Source organism: Tribolium madens, unplaced genomic scaffold, assembly GCF_015345945.1.
Source record: "Tribolium madens isolate multiple individuals breed KSU strain unplaced genomic scaffold, Tmad_KSU_1.1 Scaffold_1;HRSCAF=32;Tcas5.2_LG8, whole genome shotgun sequence".
In the NCBI taxonomy this organism is placed as follows: domain Eukaryota; kingdom Metazoa; phylum Arthropoda; class Insecta; order Coleoptera; family Tenebrionidae; genus Tribolium; species Tribolium madens.
Genome location: NW_025400984.1, coordinates 1051215 through 1076833, shown reverse-complemented (window position 1 = coordinate 1076833; position 25619 = coordinate 1051215). Strand labels below are relative to the sequence as shown.

Genomic DNA, 25619 nt, shown 5'->3' with positions numbered 1-25619 from the left:
GAAAAATGTTATTCTTGATAAATGGTCACATTGTAATTGTACTTTACGCTACACTAATTATTTTTTTCGTAAAGTGCTTAGTTTACGAAAAAAACGCTTGGTTCCATACTTTTTATTCACCTGGTATGTGTATTAAGTAAAGCATTGAAATAATATTAAAAGTATTTATTAAGTAAAGTCAGTTCAGAATTTTCGCTCAGTAGAAGTAGCTTCCATAACCACCATAGGCGTAAGGAGCAGCATATCCATAGCCGTATCCTAATCCAGCATATCCTCCATAGAGACCAGAATAGAAGTATTGAGGTTCGGGTTTAGGAGCAGCAATAGCAAAAGCTACAAGAGCCAAGAATACAAGCTGAAAATAAGAAAAATAGTTATTATTTCATTTAATTAAACACTAAGGGTGGGTTGCACCAACACCAGTTAAATTTAGTCTCAGATTAAATAAATAGTAACCATTGATATTATCATAGTTACAATTGTTCTTAATCAGAGATTAAATTTAACTAGTGTTGGTGCAAACCACCCTAAATTACTTACAAGTTTGAACATTTTGCTTGTTTTGCGAGTCTACAACAGCAAACACTGGCCGTTGCATCCTATGTTGGTAGCATTTATACTGGTTTTGTAAAGGTGTGTCAGACAAAATTTCAAGTTTAGTTTCAAGTCAGAACAGGAAACAATAAAAAAAAAACGCCAAATATTAATTGGGTCTAACTTGTTAATATAAAATTTTCTTTATGTAAAACAGGTTATTTAAAAAAAATGCGGATATGCACTTGGGCTGTTTTTTAATTTTACATCCTACTCGTTTGTTCAACGTTCAAGGTAGGTCATCGAGTAGTTACAAAACTGTATATAAATCCTTCTTGCTCTTGGCTCTGGCAGATTTCGACTGATATCGAAGTTGCTGACAACTGCCGCAAAATGTTCAAACTTGTAAGTAATGCAATTGATATTTTAAAAAAATGTTCTTAATTTTTTTTTATTTCAGTTGGTACTTTTCGCTCTTCTTGCTTTTGCTTTCGCTGCTCCTAAAGCTGCACCACAATACTTCTACTCCGGACTTTATGGTGGATATACCGGTTTAGGCTATGGCTACGGATATTCCGCTCTCCCTTATGCCTATGGAGGATATGGATATTACTAATGAACTTTTTTTTTATGATTTTTTTCTACTAATAAAATGTGACAAAAATCATAAGTAGTATCTAATATAAACCAGTCCTTTGAAAGCGCAAAAAATTTGATTCTACCAAACTTAGTCATGCTTCAAATTGGTCTTTATTTTAATTTTAATTTTTTTATGATGACAGCAAATTTTTGTAAATCAAACAAAGACTCCAATTTTGTATTTATCAAGTGTAAACTCGATGAGGCACAATCGATGTTACTTGATCGTCTACGATCGACGTTCTGTGTATCTGCTGCCTTACAAAAAATGGCATACTTAATTTTCATAACAGACATCACTGGGCAGATGCCAACTCACACCAAATCCGTCAAATGAATTTTCAAAATCGATTCGCGGTAAACGTATGGGGCGGAATCATCGATGATCGTTTAATTGGACCATACGTTTTGCCACAACGTTTGAATACCGAAGTTTATTTGAATTTTTTAAGAGGAATTATAAACTCTGGTGCACCACCTAAATTTTTTTTAATTTTATTATTTTTAAAATAATTACCTAAAGAATATTAATTTCAAAAAATGGAATATGATTAAATATTTATTGTACCAGAATATAATGACATTTAAACCTTTAATTTTGAATTAATTCCAAAAAAAAACATTTTTTTTCCGTGGTGCATAACTATAGCACCACATAAAACTCAAATCGAAGAAAATCAATTATGAAATTCATATTCAATATTTGAGTCTCCATTACCTCGTGACGTTTCTGTCATTGTGTATTAATTCATGATTGTCAAAATGCCTCGCGGTAATTACCTTACTGAACTTGAAAAAGGTAAAATTTTGGCTCTAAGAGAAGAAGATGTCGGAATTCGAGCCATTGCTCGTAAAATTAATCGGTCCCATAAGGTCGTGATAACTTTCCTGCGAGATCCGGAGCACTATGGACAAAATAAGAAGGGAGGTCCCAAAAAGAAAATTTCTCCACGTTCTGCACGTCGGATTGTCAATTTAGCGAGTAATTCTTAAAAAGTTGTAGTGCCATTTGTAGTGAAATTGCCGCCAACGTCTCGCGATGGACCGTTTGGAGAAGTTTAAAACAGAGTCCCCACATTAAGCGTCAGAAATTAAAAACTGCCCCGAGACTACTTCAAAGGCACAAAAATGTACGACTTCAATTTGCACGAGACACTATGCATCAAAATTGGCAAAAAGTAAAAATGATGATTTACCTTAAAAACTTACAATTTTTTAATTACTGACGAGCATTTTACTTAGATGATATTCTCGGATGAAAAAAAAACTCAATATGGATGGACCTGATGGCTTCAACTCGTATTGGAGAGATCTAAGAAAAGAACCCCGATATTTCTCAAAAAGAAATTATGGTGGTGCAAGTGTTATGGTGTGGGGAGCATTTTCTTATAATGGTGTTCCGCAAATCCTTCTTTCTTTTCCTTCTTCTCAAATGAACAGTTGAGAATATATTGAAGTATTGGATAGAAGTGATGCCACTTTTTGAAAATATTCATCGAAATGAGTGGCTCTCCCAACAAGATAACGCCCGAATTCACGTTAGTAGGGAAACACTACGATGGCTAGAAGGACAAGGAGTGCGTGTTATGGAGTGGCCGGCTTGTTCGCGAGATTTAAACCCTATCGAGAATCTTTGGGGAGTTCTTGTTCGTTCGGTATACAAAGAAAATCATCAGTATGCAACCGTGGCTGACCTGAAGGCAGCAATGAGAGAAGCGTGGAATGATTTGGACGAAGAGCTTCTTCATAAACCGGTTGAAAGCATGCCTAAAAGAATTTTTGAGGTCATTCGTCAAAATGGAGGAGTCACTCATTATTAAATTAAGAATATAAACTGTATAATTGCCTTTTTTCAATTTGAATTTTATGTGGTGCTATTGTTATGCACCAAGGAAAAATGAGTTTTTTCCTAATTAATTTTTTTAATATTTTGATTCAATAAATATTGAATGATATTCCATCTTTTGAAATTAATATTTTTTAAATAACTGTTTTAAAAGTGCTGAAACTTCAAAAAAATTATGTGGTGCTATAGTTATGCACCTGAGTTTATATTCTAGTTGTCTAGAAGATATGCCAATAGCAACCCGTAGAGAAATGTTTTTCATGCACGATGGGGCGCCTCCTGACTTTGCGGCATTTTTTGGACGATAATTATCCACAAAGGTGGATTGGTATAGAGGTGGTCCTGTCCTTTGGCCTCCTAGGTCACGGATATGAATAGCTGCGATTTTTATCTTTGGGAACACATGAAAGGATTAGTTTATCGAACACCAGTGCAAAATGTATTGGATCTTCAAAACCGCATAATTGCAGATTCAAAATATTCATAAAGTATTGCAAAGGGTTAAAGGTTCGTTGATCCATCGAAGTCGTGCATGCATCGCATCAACTGGCGGACACTTCGAGCATTTGTTGTAATTTTCTAGCTGATTAATGCTCATTTCATTTGTTTAAATACGTTTTATTAATTTTTGAATAAAAACAAGCTTTCCAATGAGTAGTATATTTAATACTACTAAAAATGACCCAAATAGAGTTCACCCAAATCGTTGGATATTTAGTCGAATTGAAAAAGAACTAAGACGAACCGGTTCGCTTCTTAAAACTAAAAAACCTGTGGTTCTTACTGAAGAACAAGAAAATAGAAATCTGAATGTTCTCTTACCAGTCGAAGAAAATTCAAGAACTCGCTCATCCGCATTATGTTTCTAATGAAACGGTTCACAAAATATTAAAAAAACATAAAAAGAAACCTTAAAAGGTGAGATTTTGTTTTTATTGACAAATGTCTCTTTAATTCCCTTTTTCTTAAAGACCCGAGTTACCCAGACCTTACGAGATAACGATGGTCCAAGAAAAATTGAATTTTGTGAATGGTTCCTTACAAAATGTAACAAAGATCCTCTGTTTCATAGAAAAGTTTTGTGGTCTGATGAAAAGACTTTCACTAATAGTGAAATGTTTAACAGATCAATTCAATATTTTTGGTCCCAAAATAATCCTCATCTCGTCAGAGAACGAACTCATCAAAATCGATTTAAAGTAAACATTTGGTGTTGTATTTTAGAAAATCGATTAATAGGACCTTACTTTTTCGATGGTAATCTTACTGCCGATGTATATGATGAATTCCTCACTCAAGACTTATTAGAACATTTAGAAGAACACGTTCTTCCAATCCAATATGTACAAATGAATTTCCAACAAGATGGAAACAAATTTTCAAATATGTAATACTTTTGGGCAGCAGTGGATTGGAACACGTGGATGGTCTGCCAGATCACCTGATACTTCCGAAAATATTCAAGAGCTAAAAGACAGAATAACAAACTCTTGAGCAAACATTGATGAAGATTATTTATTGCGGGTAATTACAAGTGTTCGACAACGATGCCATTTATGTATTGAAATAACGGATTTCAGTTTGAAGATTTATTGTAAATTGTCGTTTTCTTTTTTTAAATGTTACATAGGGTTTGTTCTCTTTCTCTTAGAATCGGTTTAATCATTAGAAATAGCATGAAGATAAGAAAGTTCTCTGGCAACTCTTGGATATTCTTTGAGACTGATGACTAAACATTAAGATTCTTTTTTCTTGTTTTTTACTAACAAACAATGGTTTTTTTACTTTTAAGAATTGGTCATGTTTGTTGCTTTTCAATTCGACTGAATTTTCAACGACTTTGGTGAATTCTGTTTGGATATTTTTCTCTAGACTAATGTTTTTTCTTTAAGCCTTTCATTCGTTTTTATTGCATTTGAAAAATATTTCAGCTTGTCTACTAATTGTCAAAAACTGACAAATTAGATGTGTCAAACCAACAATTAAACTGATCCAGGCATTTTTTTTATTCACACCTTTTCTTTAAAATTAAAAATCAGGCTACGCGACTAATTTCCTTATAGAATTCTAAGATTTAAGATGTTTTATGATTGCATTGTGTTACGCAAAATTTAATAAATAGTGGTTTACAGTATTTTTTATGTCAATTATTATTATTTCGAGGAAACACCGGATGTGCTAAAAAAATTTGATACATTTATTAAGAAAGCCAAGAATGAATATTATTACTTAAATACGAAGTGAGCCAGAAAGACTGAGTCTGTTGGCAACAGATTTGAAAGTATTTTTGTTAATAATTTGAAACACTGCAACCGGATACAGTTTTGCATGACAAATACTTGAAGTACAACCCCACATGATTGTTGAATTGTTCTTAATCAAAAGCGTACTTTAATCGTAAGCTTTAAAAATTAGGGTCAGGATTGTCAACATATTCAGTCATTGTGGATCACTTTGTATTTACTTAAAAAAAAAAAAAGTAAGTTTAGGTGTTATCAGCCGGGGCGATTTGGACCGAACACTCTGTATGTATGAGTAACATTTCCTAACATGATGTCTTTGTTGTTTAATAAAAAAATATTATGGGATTCATTATTCTAATGATAAATCATTTAGAAATAAATACTACCTTCCTTTTTACTGCATGATGTTTAAGGTCTATTAATGTTAATTAATTATTAGGTACTTTACTTCGATTACAGATGTCTCAAAGTAAAGAAAATTTTTAGATATCAAGATGAAGTTTGTCGACCCGGAAGAACAAAATGGTTTTTGTTTAAATTTATATACTATTGTTTGTTATTATACTTTGTAGATGATTGTTTGGGAATATTAAGACTTTGTTCCATTAACTTATTTCAAACATATTTCGCAAAATTAATTTTAGTCATTGCTTTCATTAATGTCACAGGATTAACGATATTGCAAACTTACTACTCAATAAACGGTTTTAGTACCATACAATTTATAAAATATGCCCCTGTATATTTTGGACGCTTTTATGTGAGTATTTCTACCATTTTAGAGATTTCTATTCTTATTTTTTTCTAGGTGTTAGTCTGTTTGTCTTTCATTTTATATTACATAAATGTCATGTATAAGTCATTTCAAAAAATTCCTCTTTGGAAATTTAATACTGCTGGAACAGCATATGAAAAAAGAGTTAAACGAGATGCTCTCTACACAAAAATTTATGTCGTTTTTATTGTAATCACAGGCTTTTGCGCTGCTGTTCTCTACGTGATACCGACAGAAGAAGACCACGAAATTTTTTTCATTATGACTTGGTTTGAAGATAATATGTTGGAATGGGCTGATATTCTATCTTTAGGTCATCGACTGACTTTTCTTTTTGTCTCTTTTTTAATGCAAGCTCCTTGTTTGCAAATTTGCTATTTGTTGAAACATGGCCAATATCAAGTTGGTATCATAAAGGTTTTGGTCGAAAATATACATTTTGAGTTTGAAAACTTAGACGAAATAGATTTTAATGAAAAGTTTCATGATGAAATAAGAAAAAGATTAGTGTTTTGTGTTAAACGCCACATCTCTCTTTTCGTAACATGCAATGCAATTGCTAAACAAGCAGGTATCTTTGTTTTTCTTTTTGCTGTAACAGGAGCTATGCTAGGTGTTAGTTTAATGCTCTTTCTGTTTTTGGTAAAATAATTTATTTTAATTTGCTATTTGACAGAAGAAACTTTGCAGAACGAAGAGAGTCTAACATTAACTTATTTTCGAATTTGGGCTTTAATTTTCGTTGCCATTTTAACAGGAGTCCAATACATTATACAAGGACAAAGTATAGAAGACATTGTAAGTTAGATCAAGATATTAAGTAACTAAAATACAGTACGTTGTTCCAGACTGTTGAATTTTTTGAAACGTTAACTCGAATTAAATGGTATTACTGGAACAAAGAAAACAAAGTAATTTATCAGATTTTTTTAATTAACTCTTCAACACCGTTTTGTGTAAAGTTCTCGGAAAGTTTGGCAGCGAATTACAAACTAGGAATCGATGTAAGTTAAAAAAACAACACACATTTTTCTGATGATTTTTTTTTAGCTGTCTAAAGCTGTATATTCGATGCTGTCGTTTATGACGTACGTTAGAGATTTTGTAATAGCTAAAAAAAGTTAAACAGTTTTTCATGGTACTGTTTACACAGGCTGCGCCAGAACTCGTGCCCAATGCCATATAAGAAAGGTACCAGGAACATGGAAAAAGTTAAAAAAATTATATCTATAAAAATTTCGATGTTTACTTTGACCCTATTTATTTCTGTTGGAAAAATAATTGTGTGCGACACTGGATATTCACTTTCTATTTCAAGGGGTTTTTAAGGTTGCAAAAGAAAAACGGATAAAAACTCTTTTCGCATGTTATATTATCTCCATCCACGTGCCTATGGATCAGCATAGAACTTCCATAAGGAGACGTAAACATCACGCCTCACGCGTTTCTCAAGCATCGAAAACCTTGCAACCCTTGCACTAATTTACATTATAAATTCAGGATAAGCATTTCTGACTTTGTTAAGTTCAAGTTTTAAGTCTTAGTCTCTCGATCCATTCATTATTGTAAAATTGAATTAATTGTGAATTTATTGAAATAATTGTAAAAGTGAAGTTATCATAATAAAATAAATGTAATAATAATTTTAAAGTGGAAATAATAGTATATTATAACACTTGTTTATAAGTAAGCCTTTAAAACACGCACGACGGGTTTAGAGCACGACGCGTTAGCGGAGTGCTTTTAACGTCGTAAGTGTTTTAAAGGCGCTTATAAACGAGTGTTATACGCTATTTTTTATTATACCTGCCCATTTACGATCTTTTGTGAGCATTGAAAAAATGTGAATTTACACAATAAAATTATTATCAAAGGTTGTTTGTGAATCGTTTTCGTAGAGACGGTTACTAGTTTACGTTGTTAAGCACGTTTTTTCACGTTGTAATTGGTCCAGACATTTCACTATTTCTTCTTACCTAGAAAACTTTAAAATTTCAGCGTGCTATAAGGGCCAAATTACGCACGCTGCAGGGTATTTTAATTTGGGATTATGATGCAGGTATAATAAAAAAGTTATTAATAATCACTCAAAACCCTTTTGGTGGTACCTAGGGGGAATTAAAATGACATGTGACACAGCTCCACCCACCCTGGGACACCCTGTATGTTCAGAACCCATGACTTAGTGACGTTATGTCAACATGGCAGGAAAAACTTGATTACAGAAGTAAAACCTTTAACTAATTAATACCGTGCGATAAAAAAAATAGATTAGAGTAGGCGACGATTAATATTCTACAGTTTGCAACACGTTAGCTGAGAATCTGGGCTGGAAATTTTTGACACAAACTGAAAGTGAAAATGACCATTCACCGTTTTCGTCTTGTACAGCATTTTTGTACAATAAAAATTTTCTGCTCTAAAGTGAACTCTAAAGTGAACATTATTTCACTCAAAATGAATAAAACGCACACTTGTCAAAGTTTCCGCTGACATTTGATGTCAAAAATCAGGATTGCTATCTGAAGGACTTTAATCACCGCCTACTCTAATTTTTATTTTTTTTTGATGGCACGGTACTACGTTTACAGCTATATTAATAATGTATGTTGGTGTTCCATTTTTTTTGACGCCGATAGTATGTACAATAGTACTAGTACCTAAAATACGATCTTACGTCTTAATATTTTATTGAGTTTGAAAACAATAAAAATTATCATTAGACCCATTATTCTAATGGTAACTTTTATTACATGTTTAAGCACATTACGAATCTATTAACGTTAATTAATTACACATTGTTAGATTTCAGTTTCAAATATAGTGGGCTCAAAGTGAAGGAAGTTTTAAGGTGTTAATATGAAGTTTGATGAACCGGAAGAAGAAAACGGTTTTTGGCTAGATTTACTACATGCCATTATTTCTTATCATAATTTGTAGATGATTGTTTGGAAATAATAAGATTTTGTTTCATTGACTTATTTGAAATACGTTTCGCAAAATTAATTTTAGTTATTGCTTTCATTAATGTCACAGGATTAACAATATTGCAAACTTATTATTCAATAAACGGCTTTAGTACCATACAATTTATAAAATATGCTCCTGTTTATTTTGGACGTTTTTATGTGAGTATTTTCAGCATTGAAGAGATTTCTATTTCTATTTTTCTCTAGGTGTTAGTCTGTTTGTCTTTCATTTTATATTACAGAAATGTCACGTATAAATCATTTCAAAAAATTCCTCTTTGGAAATTTAATACTGCTGGAACAACATATGAAAAAAGAGTTAAACGAGATGCTCTCTACACAAAAATTTATGTCGTTTTTATTGTAGTCACAGGCTTTTGCGCTGCTGTTCTCTACGTGATACCGACAGAAGAAGACCACGAAATTTTTTTCATTATGACTTGGTTTGAAGATAATATGTTGGAATGGGCTGATATTCTATCTTTAGGTCATCGACTGACTTTTCTTTTTGTCTCCTTTTTAATGCAAGCTCCTTGTTTGCAAATTTGCTATTTGTTGAAGCATACTGAATACCAATTAGGTATAATAAAAAATCTACTAGAACACATACATTACGGATTTGAAAACTTAGACGAAATAGATTTTAACAACAAATTTCACGATGAAATAAAAAGAAGATTAATATTTTGTCTTAAACGCCACATCCTTTTTATCTCAATAGGCAAAACAATTATTAGAGATGGTAGTATATTTGTTTTCCTTTTTGCAGTAACAGGAGCTATGCTAGGTGTTAGTTTAATGCTGTTTTTCTTTTTGGTGAGAGAGTTTGTACCTACTTACTGACTAATTGATAGAAAAACTTTTACAGATTGAAGAGAGTTTAACGTTTACTTATTTCCGGCTTTGGGCCTTAATTTTCGTTGCTATTTTGACAAGCGTACAATACATAATACAGGGACAAAGCTTAGAAGACGTTGTAATTTCAATTTATCGAAAATATTAACTAAATTACAGTACGTTGTTATAGACCGATGAACTTTTTGAAAGGTTGACTCGGATAAAATGGTATTACTGGAATAAAGAAAATAAAATAATTTATCAGATTCTTCTACTTAACTCTTCTACTTCAGTGAGCATTAAGTTTTCGGAAAATGTATCTGTGAATTACAAACTTGGAATCGATGTAAGTTAAAAATGACAATTCTATATCTGATTTGTTTTTTCAGTTATCTAAAGCTGTATATTCGATGATGTCGTTTATGACGTACATTAAAGATTCTGTAATAGCTAAAAAAAGTTAAATTAAAAAAGAAAAGTAATAAATGTCAATAATATTTAGTGATAAAAACTCATTTTTTGTATACGCTCCCAAAAATAGCTATTTTGCCGACTCATTTGAATCCCCAAAATGAGTCTTTTTCGGACTCAATAAAATAGTACGCAAAACGGTTACTTTGGGTACTCAATCCCCAAAAACAGTTTTTGCCGTCTAAAAAATAAAATTGGTTACTATGTTAACAATTTTTTTTTATTAGTAAGGTGTGAGTTCGTGTTCTGGGAGCTTTAACAAAAAAATCTTGTATGCACCACGCACCACGGACGCAAAAGGTTTTAGGTGACTCCTTTCATTAAAGACTCGGCTTCTACGTCGCCTCGTCATTAATTACGATTCATCCCCTAAAACCCAACTCAAAATACATTAGGTACAAAATTATAGTAAACATTCCATTGTTCTTTTAGTTTTTGACACCGAATTTGACACATTGTCTCTCCTATTCACTCGATTATCTAGCAAATCTAAAATGTTTCCACCGGCATTTAACAAGGTAAGTAGATGATACGATAAATTTAAACCATCGCTAGCCTCGTCACCTAGCATCGTCCTCGATATTATAAATCTCTTAATTATTCTCGTTATATTAATAGCTATAGTAGACAATACATACGACAACATACGTTTGTTTACTGCGAGTTTGTTTTTAAATGAACACATGATACAGTATCCACATAATATTATATTCAAATACTACATTTTTGAACAAACTTAGCGCAATAACAACTGTCCATCTCAAACTTTATGCATAGCGTTTTTCCAAAGGTCTCCATAACAGGTTCATCAGATTCGTAGTTTTATATGAATCACCTAGTAAGTAAAATGACGAGTGTTTATTTTGTCGTCATAGTTGGCAGCAATCTGAGTATGTGAGACTAACTACTTTCAATACGATGGTTTGTTTACAGTCAAACTTTCATGGATAGCTTTGATGCCAAATTAAAAAAAAAAACACTCCTTATTTACTGGAATCTTAAAACGGTAATTTACAATAAAAGGAATCCATCATTAGTTCAAAGTACAAGCTTTTGTGGTTAAGGGAGAAAGTCGTCCTGCACAAAAATTACAGCTTATATTGATAGAAACATGTTTTGGGCACTAACTAGTCCCATCTTATTGAAAACTGTAAGATGTGGGTGTAAGAGTTTATCAATAAAAAGTCACGTTATCTTTGAGTATACTATAATATTATGTATCATATGCACTACTCCAAATGATTAAAGAAACAAAAAATGTTCCTAAATTTTTTGGTGATTTTTGAAAGGCTGTAATTTATCTAGAGAAAAAAAAATCTAATTTTTTTAAACTCATTTAGATGTTCTTTATCACCACCCAAAAGATGGCTTATGAATCATTCTGTATTTTAATAGAAAAACGAAATAAGCAAAAGTTAAAATAAATAAAATCACAAACTTACAAAGACTTATACAGAATGTTTCAGCTAGATTACACATTACACATTAGAAGTATTGTTCTGATAATGATATTTATCTAAAAATTTACATGTAGCCATCATCAGGTATAGGCCTTCCTCAATGAAAATACTTTCAAGATGACGGCACTTCCGATTATACTGGAAATTTATATTAGCTTTGTTATTTTAAATAGAAAGTTATGTTTTTTAATCAAATGATTTTGAGAGAGTTTTTATCAGTCATCCTTATACTTAAGCGTTTTCGAAATATTAAAGCATTTTTGAAATTCCCATAACTTATTTTTTTTTTAAGAAAAGACCCAATTACCCCCTCCATGCGTCTCTGACGTCAGTGTATCAATTTTGGAGAAAAATAAATATTTTATTATGTAAACAAAATTTAATTGCGAATAAAATGGCATATAAATTTCTTAATACACCTTCGAGATCCAACTAGCCTGGAGACTACTTTTTCAGTCAGATTACCTGAGACTTTGATATAATGAAATATTTATTTGTTCTAATCTCCGTAAAATACTATACATATTAAAAACATTAATATTCATAATATTCTTGGAGTTTTACATGTTTTACAAGATATTCTACCTATTGCACTAGAACATTTCGTTTCGATTTTTAATTATACCAGTAATTAATGTCAAGGCCTGCTCTGGAAGGATTATTAATGAATTAAGTAGCTTACCATTACAATAAAAGCAGTTACGACATATTACTGGAAGTACTTTATTACTTCTACTAAGTAATTTTGGACAATCATTATCACTTAGGATAAAATGAAATGTCATATTATATCAAAGTATCAATGTAAAAAAACAAAAATACAAAAATAGGTAAATGTGATATAAGGTTGATAATACATACCTAACAAAAAAAATAATTATGTTCATAAAAGTTTCAGCCAATTTATGAAGTTTTAAAAAAATTTATTCCAAAAAAAAAATTGATCTAAAATTTTTACCGTTTATATGATTTTATTTTAGGTGCGGACACTTTTTTGTGTGGCCTATGTTTACTACTAATTATAACTCAATTTTTTTAAAACAATGAAAAAATTTTTGAAGAGCTAACCTCAGAGATCAGATTTGTTTAAATTTGAGTTGGTGAAGTTTAAGGCTGAGTCCCAAATTTAAATTTATTCGACGAACAAAACCTTATGTATCTCAAAAACTATAAACATTCGGATAAGGCAAATTGAGTTATTTTGACTTCTTTTGAGCCTACTATCATCTGTTAGAATATTCACAATTTTACCCTATAAAGATTACAAATATTTTGGTTGTTATCAATCCATTGCTTTCGGTAGGCGTACTTCATATATTCCGATTAAATTACCAACCGAACTCAGTGAAAGAATTTTAGTACGGTGCATAATGTTTGAAAAAATAGTGAAAACCAAAACTCATAAGAAAAGAAATACCAGCAAACCCAGAAGAAAACGCCTTAAAAAGTTTAACCCTCACAATTTCGTAATTAAAAGGGTAAGTACATGCATATTTATTTATGTATCAAAGAGATTATTGGATGTTTATGGCCTCAGAAGCAGAAGTGACATGTATACAAAGTCGAGGGCCCATTCATGTAAGGGTCATAATACCCAAAATATTGTGCTCATCTAAAAAAAAACTTCCAGTAGGCGAACGTATGTCGTTATATTGTTCACTAATGAGTTTCAATTATCTGTTATCTTGAAAAGTGGATAAATGACTTAATTAAAACATGTAAAATATTTGTCAAAAAACTTTTGAGTCTTTTTTTAATAAACACATATTACGTACAAAGAACAACGTATTCACCTGAAACAAACAAAAAATTAAACATATGCCAAAATAAATATGACAAATTATTAAGTGAACTAACTTAAAGATACACAGTAAACAAGTAAATTCTCCTGGCAAGTAAATTGTAGGAAGAAATTTAGCAACCCCTAATTTCCTAGGACATTATTCCTTCATATTAGTCCTCAAATGGAAGTCATTATTAATGAATAGGTGAGACATAAAACAACTAAGTATTGGTAGTTGTTCTAACAAAAATTACTCAATCGCGATGTACACTTGAGTGCAAAAAAACGCAAATAGATTTTTTATAATGTAATTTGGCCTGTTAATAAATGCCAGTTTTTTGACGTTCTCTTTGTCACAATTCACAATTTCATAATTGTCAGGCATCTTCCAGACTTTTATCAAGTTTTTCCATGTTTTTCCATTTTGTTTATAACACTGACTATCACACTGCACTGGCAAGATCACCAAATAAGACATTTTTTTTGATAGTTTTCTAACCTTTTTGGGAACAACTTTTTTCACACTATATAAATCTCTGAAAAATTTGATAATTTTGTTTTTGACAATTTGCGTTTTTTTGCACTCAAGTGTATATTTTATACAGGGGGCACGAGAACTCGCGCCCCAGCGAAAAATGCCAAATAAGGTAAGATACCAGGAACATGGAAAAAATGTAAAAAAAAATTTCTATGAAAATTTCTAAGTTCTGTTGGAAAAATAATTTTCCAAGTTTTTTTGCTACAGGCTATTAGAAGAGGAAACAAGGAAGCTGTATCCTAAATTGTAACTCCGTATAAAATTTTATTATATTATGTAGATAAGCTACATTTTACATTTTATTTGTTTCTATAATATCACCTACAGATTACCTTACATTCACGGTGTAATTTTACAGCATGAAGTTTTATTAAAACTAAACTTGTAAAATACCTAACGCACAAATAATACCAGGAACATGGAAAAAATTTATCTATAAAAATTTCGAAGTTATGAGAGTTTAAAGTTTGCACTTTGACTCTTATTTATTTCTGTTGGAACAATAATTTTCTAAGTTTTTTGCTATAGGCTATTAAAAGAGGAAACGAGGGTTTCTCGTTCGAAAAAGTAAAACCTATATAGAAAATTTTTTGAAGAAGGTTGTTAGAAAAGGGAACAAGGAAGCTGTATCCTAAATTGTAACTCTGTTCAATGTTATTTGTGGCTTTTATTGGCAAAATTTTTGTACCTTTACTAAATAATTGTAAAAAAAACATATACAATATCATCAGTATAATTAAATAGATATAAAAAATGTCAAATATCAAAAAATAAATGTCAAATTTTTTTGACAGATACAATTTTTTTAACATTTTTTTTATGTTCGTGGTATCTTACTTTCTCTGGGGCACGAGTTCTGGCGCACCTGTATACAAAACTTTTTGGCTAAAAACCGTTCTTCGATTAATTTAAATTTCGATTTGTCAACATTTTAACAGGTCTAAGCGTTTACTATTTTCACCACGTGATGATGTTGAATAGAATCTTGCCGAAAAAAAAAATTTATTATTGTGTCTGCTGTTTTTCTGCGCATCTCGCAGCCTTTCTTACTCGAGACAAACTGTAAGTATGTATTTTGACCAATGTCTCTAAGCTCTAAGGATGTTATTATTAAAATTTTAAAATTGCTTTCTGAGATACTCTAGTGTTTAGCTATTAAATTAAATGCTGAGACTAAATTCACTAATTTATATTATAAGGAATCATAGCGCATAGCTTGGAGTAATCATCATTCTTAACTGTAAAAGTCTCAAACCAAATAATCAATTAGAAATATTTATTTTTGCGCCGGCCCTAAAACTTGGAACACCCTATACAATTTTAAATGAATAAAATATTTGCGAATCCTCCCAACGTGTATTTCTCCAAAACATTTTCGAATCCAATAGTATTTGACCACTTTGTTGGTTAAAAATATCTAGTCTGTTTTTTATTTAAACGGAAATCACCAAGTCAAATTTTGGTGACAAAATTTGTAGCAACTTATTTTCATGACCTCAAGTTTTGTTTTCTTTTTGTTCCTGGGAATTTCGGTTTCTACAGGGTGATTTAAAAGTGTCGGACTATCTCTTGGGTGGTGATAAAGGACATCTAACTGAGTTAAAAATTCCCATAACAAAAAACTGTTTGAGCCTTTTTTCACAAGATATAGTTAATTTAGTTAGCGGAAGCGGCAGATTTTGTAAGACTGAAAAAATACCTGTTGAAAAAATCATCAATTTGTGTCTTATGGTGTACAAAACATTTAACAAACTATCAAATTCAACAATAAATTAAATCTAACAACATGAAAAACGAAAAAACGAAAAAAATCACTACGTGATAATATGAAAATTGACACTTATTTTGTTTTTTTTTTCAAAAAAAGTTTGTAACAAAAATCGGAATTCATTTTTATGCTTAGCTGAATGTCTTTTATCACCATTCAAGAGTTGGTTCGACATTTTTGAATCACCCTGTATTTTTGTAATCTTTAAACTGATAAATGTACAATGGAAATTTAAATGATCTAAAAGTCTATGCTCGGTTGGACTGCCTGGTTTGTTCTATTTACTCATTGTATCAATTAACAATTATGCGGTCTTGCCTTCTTCAGCGATGAATAAAAAATTGGTAAACAGTTACGGTACGTTTAAAAATAAAACAAGCCTACACAACAAAACCAAATTTGTCTGATGATTGTACTAGATCGTCATACGAAAGCTTCACTCCGAAACCGCTCGGCTTTCGTGATCCGGTCAAATAATTTTGTCAATTTCTGGAAGTTTCCTAGTGACAAATTAGTCTAAGTTGAAAACATATCGATTTGTGTAAAATAAAACGACTTTAAAGGTCTCGTTGTATCGATTTTGTGCCGTCGAAAATACCCGAAGTAGTTGTCTCTTATCACTCCGCAATAAAAGCCCGAAGTAGGCGCGACTCAATTCAAAATCACTTCCGTGTCAAGCGAGTGAAAAATGGGCAAAACACCGGCAATTGGCATCGATTTGGGCACCACGTACTCGTGTGTGGGTGTCTGGCAGCAGGGCAAAGTGGAAATCATCGCCAACGACCAGGGAAATCGCACCACTCCAAGCTATGTGGCCTTCACCGACACGGAGCGGCTCATCGGCGATGCCGCCAAGAACCAAGTGGCGATGAATCCCAGCAACACGGTGTTCGACGCAAAGAGACTCATCGGAAGAAAGTACGACGATCCGAAGATTCAGCAGGACATGAAACACTGGCCCTTTAAGGTGGTGAATGATGGCGGCAAGCCGAAAATCCAAGTGGAATTTAAAGGGGAGGTCAAGAAGTTTGCACCGGAAGAGATTAGTAGTATGGTGTTGAGGAAGATGAAGGAGACAGCTGATGCTTTTTTGGGGAAAGAAACCAAGGATGCTGTTATTACGGTTCCGGCGTATTTTAATGATTCACAGAGACAGGCCACCAAGGACGCTGGGATGATCGCAGGTTGGTACCTATTGCATGACTTTAAACTGGTTCTTTTATTCGATTTTTTGTGATTTTTTCAAGTTCGCCACATAATACGAGTACACTGAAAATTCTGAAAATAGAAAAAGTCTATAATATTGCCTGCTTTTAACAATTAATATTATTTATACAGGATGTTTTAGAACTCGCCCCCAGAGAAAAATGTTATGTAAGGTTAGAACCAGGAACATATAAAAAATGTTAAAAAATTCTATCTATAAAAATTTCGAAATTATGGAAGTTTAAATTTTGCACTTTGACTCTATTTCTGTTCGAAAAATAGTTTTCCTTGTTTTTTTTTTGCTGGCTATTAGAAGAAGAATTTAGGAAGCTGTATCCTAAATTGTAACTTTGTTTAGTGTTATTTGTGGCTTTTATTGGCAAAATTTTTGTACATTTCCTTAGTAATTATAAAAAAATAAATATATACAAAATTATCAGTAACACTTAAGTAGACATAAAAAAATGTCAAATGTTAATGTCAAAATATTAATGTTAAATAATCTAAAAGAAAATTTGTAGTTTTTAAATTATTGGAAACAAACAAAAATTTGCAATTTTCGTTTTTATTTCGTTCAAGCGAAAACTAAAAGACCTAGACGTTTTTAACTAAGACGTTCTTAAGGCACTTTTTTACAAGGAATCTAAATCTGTCTTCGTATTTTCCAAGACGTGTTTGATGTCAGAGTTACAACACTCAACTTTGGATTTTCTTATGGAAGTCATATTCGATTTTTGTATTTTTGAAAAGTCTTTTTGTGCCTGATTACAACAATGTATCACATGATATGATCAAATTTTACATGCTGATCAAAATTAAGAAAAATCGTTTTTGCGAAGAATGCTTTGGAAGAAACGCTACCAATTTTAACTATTAAACTAAATTTTGACAGTTCAATTGAATTTGGATCTGGAAATCACATTTCTGTCAAGCTTACATACTTAAAAACAAAGGTTTTGAAATAGGAACAACGTGATAAACTAGAATTTATTCTTTGCAAAACAAAACAACACAAGGTTATAAAAAATGCTCGAATGCACCAGCTTCAAAATTAACTTTGTTAATTAAAATTGTTTTTTTCCAAAGCACTCTTCGCAAAAAGGCTTTTTCTTAATTTTGATCAGCCTGTAAAATTTGATCGTATCGTATTATACATAGTCGTAGTCAGGAACAAAAAAACTTTTCAAAAATACAGAAATCGACTATGGCGTCCATAAGAAAATCCAAAGTGTTGTAACTCTGACATCAAGAACGCCTTGGAAGATACAATGACCGATTTTGAATCCTTGTAAAAAAGTGTCTTAAGAACGTCCTAGTTAAAAACGTCTAGGTCTTTTAGTTTTCGCTTGAAACAATAAAAACAAAAATTACAAATTTCCGTTTTTTTCCAATAATTAATTCCAATATAATTTCAAAATTTTTATAGATAGAATTTTTTTTAACATCTTTTTCATCTTCCTGGTATCAGGAAGTAATTTGTTGTTCTGAAATTAAGTTGTGTAAACTTTAAATAAAATGATAGAGACAGAAGATTCGAAAATTAATGTCACATTTCTTCCATCAAAATTGACATTACATTACATTACTCAAAATTGTCATCAATAATTAAATAAAACAATTATTTTTTAATGTGTTGAAACCGTTTTTTATTTGAAAACAGTAAATTTCTTTACTTTCAATACACTTCTTCTGTTTTTATATTCTTCCTGTATGTTTTTAAAATAGAAGGCAATTATTTTTTAGTTACAAAAAATTACGAAAATCGATTCGAATTCTTTTTTGGTTTTTAAACAACATTTTTTTGTTTAAATTATTCACCATTCACCTATAAACAGTGTTGCTAGATTTTCTCATTTTAAACATTTTTAAATAAACAATAAAATGTTATTCTATGTGATTTTGCATGGACATTTTGGTTAATATTAATCTTGAACTTTCAGTCGAAGTTCAACTTTTGAATATTAACTTGATCCAAAGTTTTGGAGATAACCTGTATTTCTATGTATAACAACATTCTCGGACTTGTTTCCAGTGGAAACACAGTTTCAAAGCCCTCAAAAATTGTTTCTTCGAAGAAAATTAGCTAAGCCCTCTAGCTTAGTTTTTATTCAAAAATTGGCAAATATCAAATTTTGATATTTTTCTTCATTTGAGATCAAATTCTCTAATTTTTCTATAGTATTTATTAATTACGCAAGGATTTGAGATCCGAAAATAGTTATTTTTGTTACAAAATACAGTTTTTGCGGATAAATCGTTGCTGTTTCCGAACGAGGAAAATCCGAGTGGCAGATAAGTCCTGAAAAACGATTTAAGTACGTATTCCAAACAACATTTGTTAAAATTCGAAGCTCATTTTCGAGAAATTTTTGCTCTGATGATATTAACAGAAAAATTATAATTGGTATAAATGTACTTTTTGGGAGCTTTAATATTTTATTGCTGTTATATCATGTTTACTCTTTTTACTACTGTGTGTCCTTTCGTGATGCATTTCCACATTTCCATATTTACATTCAAATAAAATTGTAAACTGTTTGTACTTAGAGTTTTATTGATTGGCCTAAGTTCAAGGTTTTTTCAGGTATCAACGTTTTAAGAATAATCAACGAACCAACAGCAGCAGCGCTAGCTTACGGCTTGGACAAGAACCTAAAAGGCGAACGCAATGTTCTTATTTTTGATTTAGGAGGTGGCACTTTTGACGTTTCAATTTTAACAATAGACGAAGGTTCTCTTTTCGAAGTCAAAGCTACAGCTGGTGATACACATTTGGGAGGTGAAGACTTTGATAACCGCCTTGTCAATCATTTCGCTGAGGAATTTAAACGAAAATACAAGAAAGATTTAACTAAAAACCCTCGAGCTTTGCGTCGTCTTAGAACGGCAGCAGAAAGGGCAAAAAGAACTCTCAGTTCTAGCACGGAGGCGTCTCTAGAAATCGATGCTCTTTTTGAAGGAATTGATTTTTATACAAAAATTTCCAGAGCTAGATTTGAGGAACTCAATTCAGATTTATTTAGAGGCACGTTGGAACCGGTCGAAAAGGCACTAAATGATGCCAAAATGGATAAATCAATGATACATGATGTAGTTTTGGTGGGGGGTTCTACCAGAATTCCAAAAATTCAAAGCTTGCTGCAGAATTATTTCTCTGGGAAAACCCTAAATTTGAGTATTAATCCTGACGAAGCTGTGGCTTATGGCGCTGCCGTTCAAGCAGCCATCTTGAGTGGTGACAGCAGTTCTAAAATACAAGACGTATTGCTTGTTGATGTTACTCCTTTATCACTTGGAATAGAGACAGCAGGAGGTGTAATGTCGAAAATTGTGGAACGAAATGCGAGAATTCCATGCAAACAAACTCAAACATTCACCACTTACTCGGATAATCAGCCGGCTGTAAGCATTCAGGTCTTTGAAGGAGAAAGAGCCATGACAAAAGATAATAATTTGTTGGGTAAGTTTCTGTTTTTTTTTGAGAAATAATTTAAAAAATATTGTTTATTTTTAGGAACCTTTGATTTGTCTGGAATACCACCTGCCCCTCGTGGAGTCCCAAAAATCGATGTTACGTTTGATTTGGATGCAAATGGCATTCTGAATGTTTCAGCAAAAGAGGTTAGTACCGGCAAATCGAAAAATATTACTATCAAGAATGACAAAGGGAGACTATCTCAAAGAGAAATCGAGAAAATGTTAGCAGACGCAGAACGTTATAAAGAAGAAGATGATCGACAAAGAGAACGAATTGGTAGCAAGAATCAACTTGAAAGTTACGTTTTTAACGTAAAACAAGCGGTGGAGGAAGCTGGAAGTAAGTTAAATTCAGAGGACAAGAAAAAAGCTTTGAAAGAATGTGAAGCTTGTATTAAATGGTTGGATAGTAACCAAATGGCAGACAAAGAAGAATTTGAGTATAAATTGAAGGAAGTATCTAAAATCTGCAGTCCAATTATGACTAAATTACATAGAGGTGGTGGTGGTGGAACTGGTGGTGGGAATGATGGTCCTACAATTGAAGAAGTCGACTAATTTGACATCTTTTGCCTCATCATAGCTTGAGTTTTTGGCTTATTTAGTTGAAGATTTGTGTGATAAATGAGATTTGAAATAAAGCGTTTTATTCCAGACAGTTTTATTGTAACACATTTGATCTGTTCCACCAACATAAAATAACTAATTACAGTTAAAGTCTGATTTAAAATGTAAATCAAACAAAATTAAAAACAAATCGAAAATAAAACTTAATACAAATCTTCATAATTAATGCCGAAATCACTATCATCACTTTTCCCCAAATGTATAATTAAATCTTTTACTGTCTTCTATAAAACTGTCAGCATAACTGTTTTAGTTTAAATTTGACCGCCTTGGAGACATATTTCATTGGTTGCTAAGAAAATCGAATGGGCGGGGCAGATAAAATGTAATCGCGGCTCCAGTATAAATGTAGGCTAATTGTAAATTCAGTCGTTTTATAAAACGCGTCACAGATTAACTTTAAAAAATTCAGTGTAAACTACATCTTACTGTCATCATGACTGACATTTGACAATTAAACTTTTTTTTTGTTGTTAAAATTGTTAATTAAACAATTTGTCTGTCTTACGAAATTTATTAATTGAACGAAGTGTAATCAAATCATCGCTTTGATCTGCTGCCTACCCGTTATTATGCCACAAATCAATATTTTTGAAAGTAAATTAATCAAAATCATATAAACATGACAAGACTAAAAAATGAGGTTATTAATGTAAAGGTTGTTTTACAGTTTACATTATGAAAATGACAATACTGCCCCAAATTTTAATACCGCAACTGTACGATGAAATTGTTAAGAAAATTTATTTGTTTTCTTGAAATATGTTGTTTTTTTATATTCAATTAAAAGTTTAACATTTGACTTTGTTTTTTATAATAGTTTATCTATCTAACTAGAATAGAAATTGGCATCTTATAAAATAATATTTTTCAGTTTTTTACAAAACGACTGAATGTAACCGGTGATTTTCTAAATGGAGAATATTTAAAAATATTTTACAATAAGACGAAAACCGAGAATGCCACAAAATACTGTGGCTGAATCTGTACCGTCAAAGGTACACCGTATGATTCCAATTTCTAAAAATGGTCAAAGCTATCACAGGTATCTATGTTTATATCTTTGAAAATTTCAAACAGAACATCAATTAACGCATAGTGGTATCTGAGAATGTATTCTGGGTTGCGTCTGAAATTCGGTTAGGGTCTTTATTGTATATGACTCACCCTGTATACAACCCATAAAACACAAAAGTAAATTTTTGTATACAACTATTTATCAAGGTTTCAAACTAAAGTATACAGATTCACGATTTTCTTATTTCTTGCAACAATGCAATGATCCTCAATATTTTGAAGTGAAATAACATTCTTAATAATACGAGTGTAACAAAAACATGGAGACAAAGAGTATCCTGAGTTTTTCCAGGTCAAAATAAAGCGATGTAACCCAACTTTAAAAGCTAGAGGGCGCCAAAGTTTATAAATTATTTTCGTTTTTCTTTTTATAGCTATTAAGATAGACAATTTAAAAATCGAGATCGTAGTTTAAATTTGAGCGGCCTGAGGAAGCGAGAATTTAATAGGCTGAGAGTTTTAAACTATAAAACTTGAGTTGTCTTATGATTTTTTACAACACTAATATTGAAGCAGAAATTTTACTACATTCAGAAATTATTATAATGTCAAAATTGACAAAAAATACGATCAGCGTGTTTTATAGACTCATAAGACACGTTGCTATTGACGACGTACTTTATAGAAAAGCGTATATTAAGGGCAACATAAGAGGTGCACCATCGAAACAGGATAAGGTATTAGTGTTGCAAAAATGAATTAATCGATTTTTATAAAAATTGGTACAGTCAATGTAATATCAAAACTACATATCCTTTATACAGAATGTTTAAAAAACACTTTGCAGGCTGCACGTTTCGAAATCCAAATAGACGGGCTCCGAGCACAAATTTTGTCAAATATGAAAATAAAACATTTTCATATCCAAATGTTGGGTGTCTCAAAAAAAATTTCAGGTCTATTAATCTTATTATTACTCGTGAGACAACATGTAAAAATTGTGTTTAGAAATACAGGGTGATTCAGATAAGATAATGAGCCCGACCTTCTGGCGATGCAACCCAAAAAACAAATTTCATTTACGTCTATATCTAATTTTAATTACGATTTGCATTTGCAATCCAAGTTATCTTATGTTGCTCTGACAGTGCTTTGACAAGCAATTTATGATTTATAAATAAACTGTTTGCCTAGCTTTAATGTTTCATTCTTTCATACATTTTGTGTTGGGTTTACACCGAAAAGACTTTTCTAATTTCTCTATCATTCCGCGAGAACTGAATGGCACTAATGATCGTTCTTTGCGCTGATGTCAGAGTGACATAAGATGATAACTTGGGTTCAACTTACAAATCCTAATTTAAATTGGATCAAAGACGTAAATGAAATTTGTTCTATGGGTTGCATCGCCAGATCGTCAGGCTCATTATCTTATCTGAATCGCCCTGTAGATTCACTGAATAATAATAACAGATAACTATAGTTTTGATTTAGTAAAGGCAAATAGGCACATTTGACAGCTTTTGATAATTTGAAGTGGATGGCTATTTTTATTATTTGTTAATGGATTATTGATTATTATTGTTAATGGATCCATTAATTTTAAAAGAAAACTGTTAAATTATTGGCAAATTTTGTTGCTTTGATAGGTACTAAACGAATTGTTGCTACAACGTTGATGACAATAAAACATACATTCAGATACAATTTATTTCTTGACAAGTCTATTACATAAGTACAGTCGCATACAATATATTTTGGACGTCAATGTCATTCTTTTGAAATTTTCGCCATAATGTCTGTAATAATAATTGCTCAATCGACGTTTAAAAACTAACTGTTTTAACTTTTTGTAGTAAATTGTAAAATTTCTAACATAAAAAAATATTTTTTTAGTGACATTGACAACCAAAATATATTGCATGCGCCTGTATTTATTTTATTGAGAACTTATGGTTATTATTCCGAATATGAAACAGAATCTGTCCATGAACATAATTAAGGTATTTACTTAATTATTCGTCTATTTTGGTTACACACTGTTATAACTTGTTTAATCGACTTACTTTAATCTGAGATTAAAAATAATTTCTGGTTTTTGAGAGTGATTTTAACAATCAGAAGATTTTGTCTGATGACAAACACTTATTTTGGTGACAGATTATAATTACTTCTCCAATGATGAGTCTATTCATTTCTTCAAACCGGACGTTGAGCAATAATTCGTTTCGGTTTATTGATCCGAAAGAGAGGTTGGTCGAAAAAATTCCTCTTTGACAATGACAAAGCAAGGTTACTACAGTCCGATATAAAATTTGCATCAAGCTTTCGTGTGCATTAAAAAGGTTTTTGTTTTACGGGTCAATCCGGATTTATAAGGTTCGATAACACACGCGATTCGGTGGAAAACCAACAAACCGTCATAAATTTGCGTGTTGCCTAAGTGTAAGGCGCAAAAAATATTTAAGTGTTCGCCTATCTCGGGGATAATCGCCAAGAATCGAACCTGTAGCATTCTAAAAACATCCCATTTGAATGTTTCGTAACGGATAATACACTGGAATATAAGATTGTTTGGCTGTGTGCTAATACGAAAAACACTTGTTGAACGGAAGAAGCACTCGTGTGGTGGTGGCTGCTACCTACACTACACATGTCACAGGAAGAGGGTAGAAATTCTGAAGTCAATTAGCAATTTTTATGAAATTCGTTTTTTAATTTGCATTGTGTGAAAGTGTTTCGAAATTAGTAAATATTGAATTTCTGCGGTGTTACTTTTTTGAAAACACAGTATTTGGAAATAAACTGAATATTTGAGAAAATTTTAATTAATTTTTTTGCACTAAAAATTTACAAAAATGTATATACTGGTGGACACGGAATTTTGGACGATTCGTCATTCGACTGACATGAAAATATAAACGGGCCTTAGGCAACTAACCTCACTTTCGGTTTTTGTAATTTTTATCCTGATAGCTAGAGAAAAAAATGACAACAAATTAAAATCATTTGTTAAACTTATATAAAAACACGTATTGCTGGCATTATTGTTTCTAAAAATCGGCGCCAAAAATAAATTTCAAATAAAACTTTCGAATTTTAGTTCTAAACGTCAGTCACAATGACATGAGCGTAATGTAAGCGTGGCTTACATTGACATTTTTTGAGCTGACATAAATTTGATGTCCAAAATTCTGTGTCCGCGACAGTATTAAAAACTATTGAATTGTTTACTATTTATCTTAGAACAATGAAAAAGAAAAAAAAATTGCATAAAAATTTTGAAATAATATTTTTTCATCGCAAAGTAGGTATTTTGACGAAAGCCTGATTTTGTAAAGTAGTAACGTGTGGGATTAAATAAGTACATTTTTTTATTTCTTTTGGCGACTAAACAAATCCGTCTGATATTTCTAGTCAGTTTACAAA

General features: G+C 31.5%; 5 protein-coding genes across 5 annotated transcripts; 4 read left to right on the top strand and 1 right to left on the bottom strand.

Moving 5' to 3' along the window:
• Positions 1–150: 150 nt before the first annotated feature.
• Positions 151–695, bottom strand: LOC123003861 (prismalin-14-like). Its single transcript, XM_044396891.1, has 2 exons — positions 541–695; positions 151–355 (listed from the first exon to the last, which is right to left on the bottom strand). The coding sequence occupies exons 1-2, from the start codon at positions 550–552 to the stop codon at positions 197–199; spliced, it is 171 nt and encodes a 56-aa protein (XP_044252826.1). The 5' UTR covers positions 553–695; the 3' UTR covers positions 151–196.
• Positions 696–811: 116 nt separating this feature from the next.
• Positions 812–1204, top strand: LOC123003862 (keratin-associated protein 19-9b-like). Its single transcript, XM_044396892.1, has 2 exons — positions 812–939; positions 995–1204. The coding sequence occupies exons 1-2, from the start codon at positions 928–930 to the stop codon at positions 1148–1150; spliced, it is 168 nt and encodes a 55-aa protein (XP_044252827.1). The 5' UTR covers positions 812–927; the 3' UTR covers positions 1151–1204.
• A 4552-nt stretch (positions 1205–5756) lies between these two features.
• On the top strand, positions 5757–7191 carry LOC123004052. The gene is made up of 6 exons (XM_044397169.1): positions 5757–5787; positions 5835–6022; positions 6071–6679; positions 6728–6835; positions 6886–7041; positions 7088–7191. The coding sequence occupies exons 1-6, from the start codon at positions 5757–5759 to the stop codon at positions 7160–7162; spliced, it is 1167 nt and encodes a 388-aa protein (XP_044253104.1). The 3' UTR covers positions 7163–7191.
• A 1705-nt stretch (positions 7192–8896) lies between these two features.
• Positions 8897–10307, top strand: LOC123004051. Its single transcript, XM_044397168.1, has 6 exons — positions 8897–8927; positions 8978–9165; positions 9214–9822; positions 9875–9982; positions 10034–10189; positions 10233–10307. The coding sequence occupies exons 1-6, from the start codon at positions 8897–8899 to the stop codon at positions 10305–10307; spliced, it is 1167 nt and encodes a 388-aa protein (XP_044253103.1).
• A 6020-nt stretch (positions 10308–16327) lies between these two features.
• On the top strand, positions 16328–21204 carry LOC123004201 (heat shock protein 68-like). Its single transcript, XM_044397337.1, has 3 exons — positions 16328–17047; positions 19654–20529; positions 20584–21204. The coding sequence occupies exons 1-3, from the start codon at positions 16552–16554 to the stop codon at positions 21102–21104; spliced, it is 1893 nt and encodes a 630-aa protein (XP_044253272.1). The 5' UTR covers positions 16328–16551; the 3' UTR covers positions 21105–21204.
• Positions 21205–25619: the final 4415 nt, after the last annotated feature.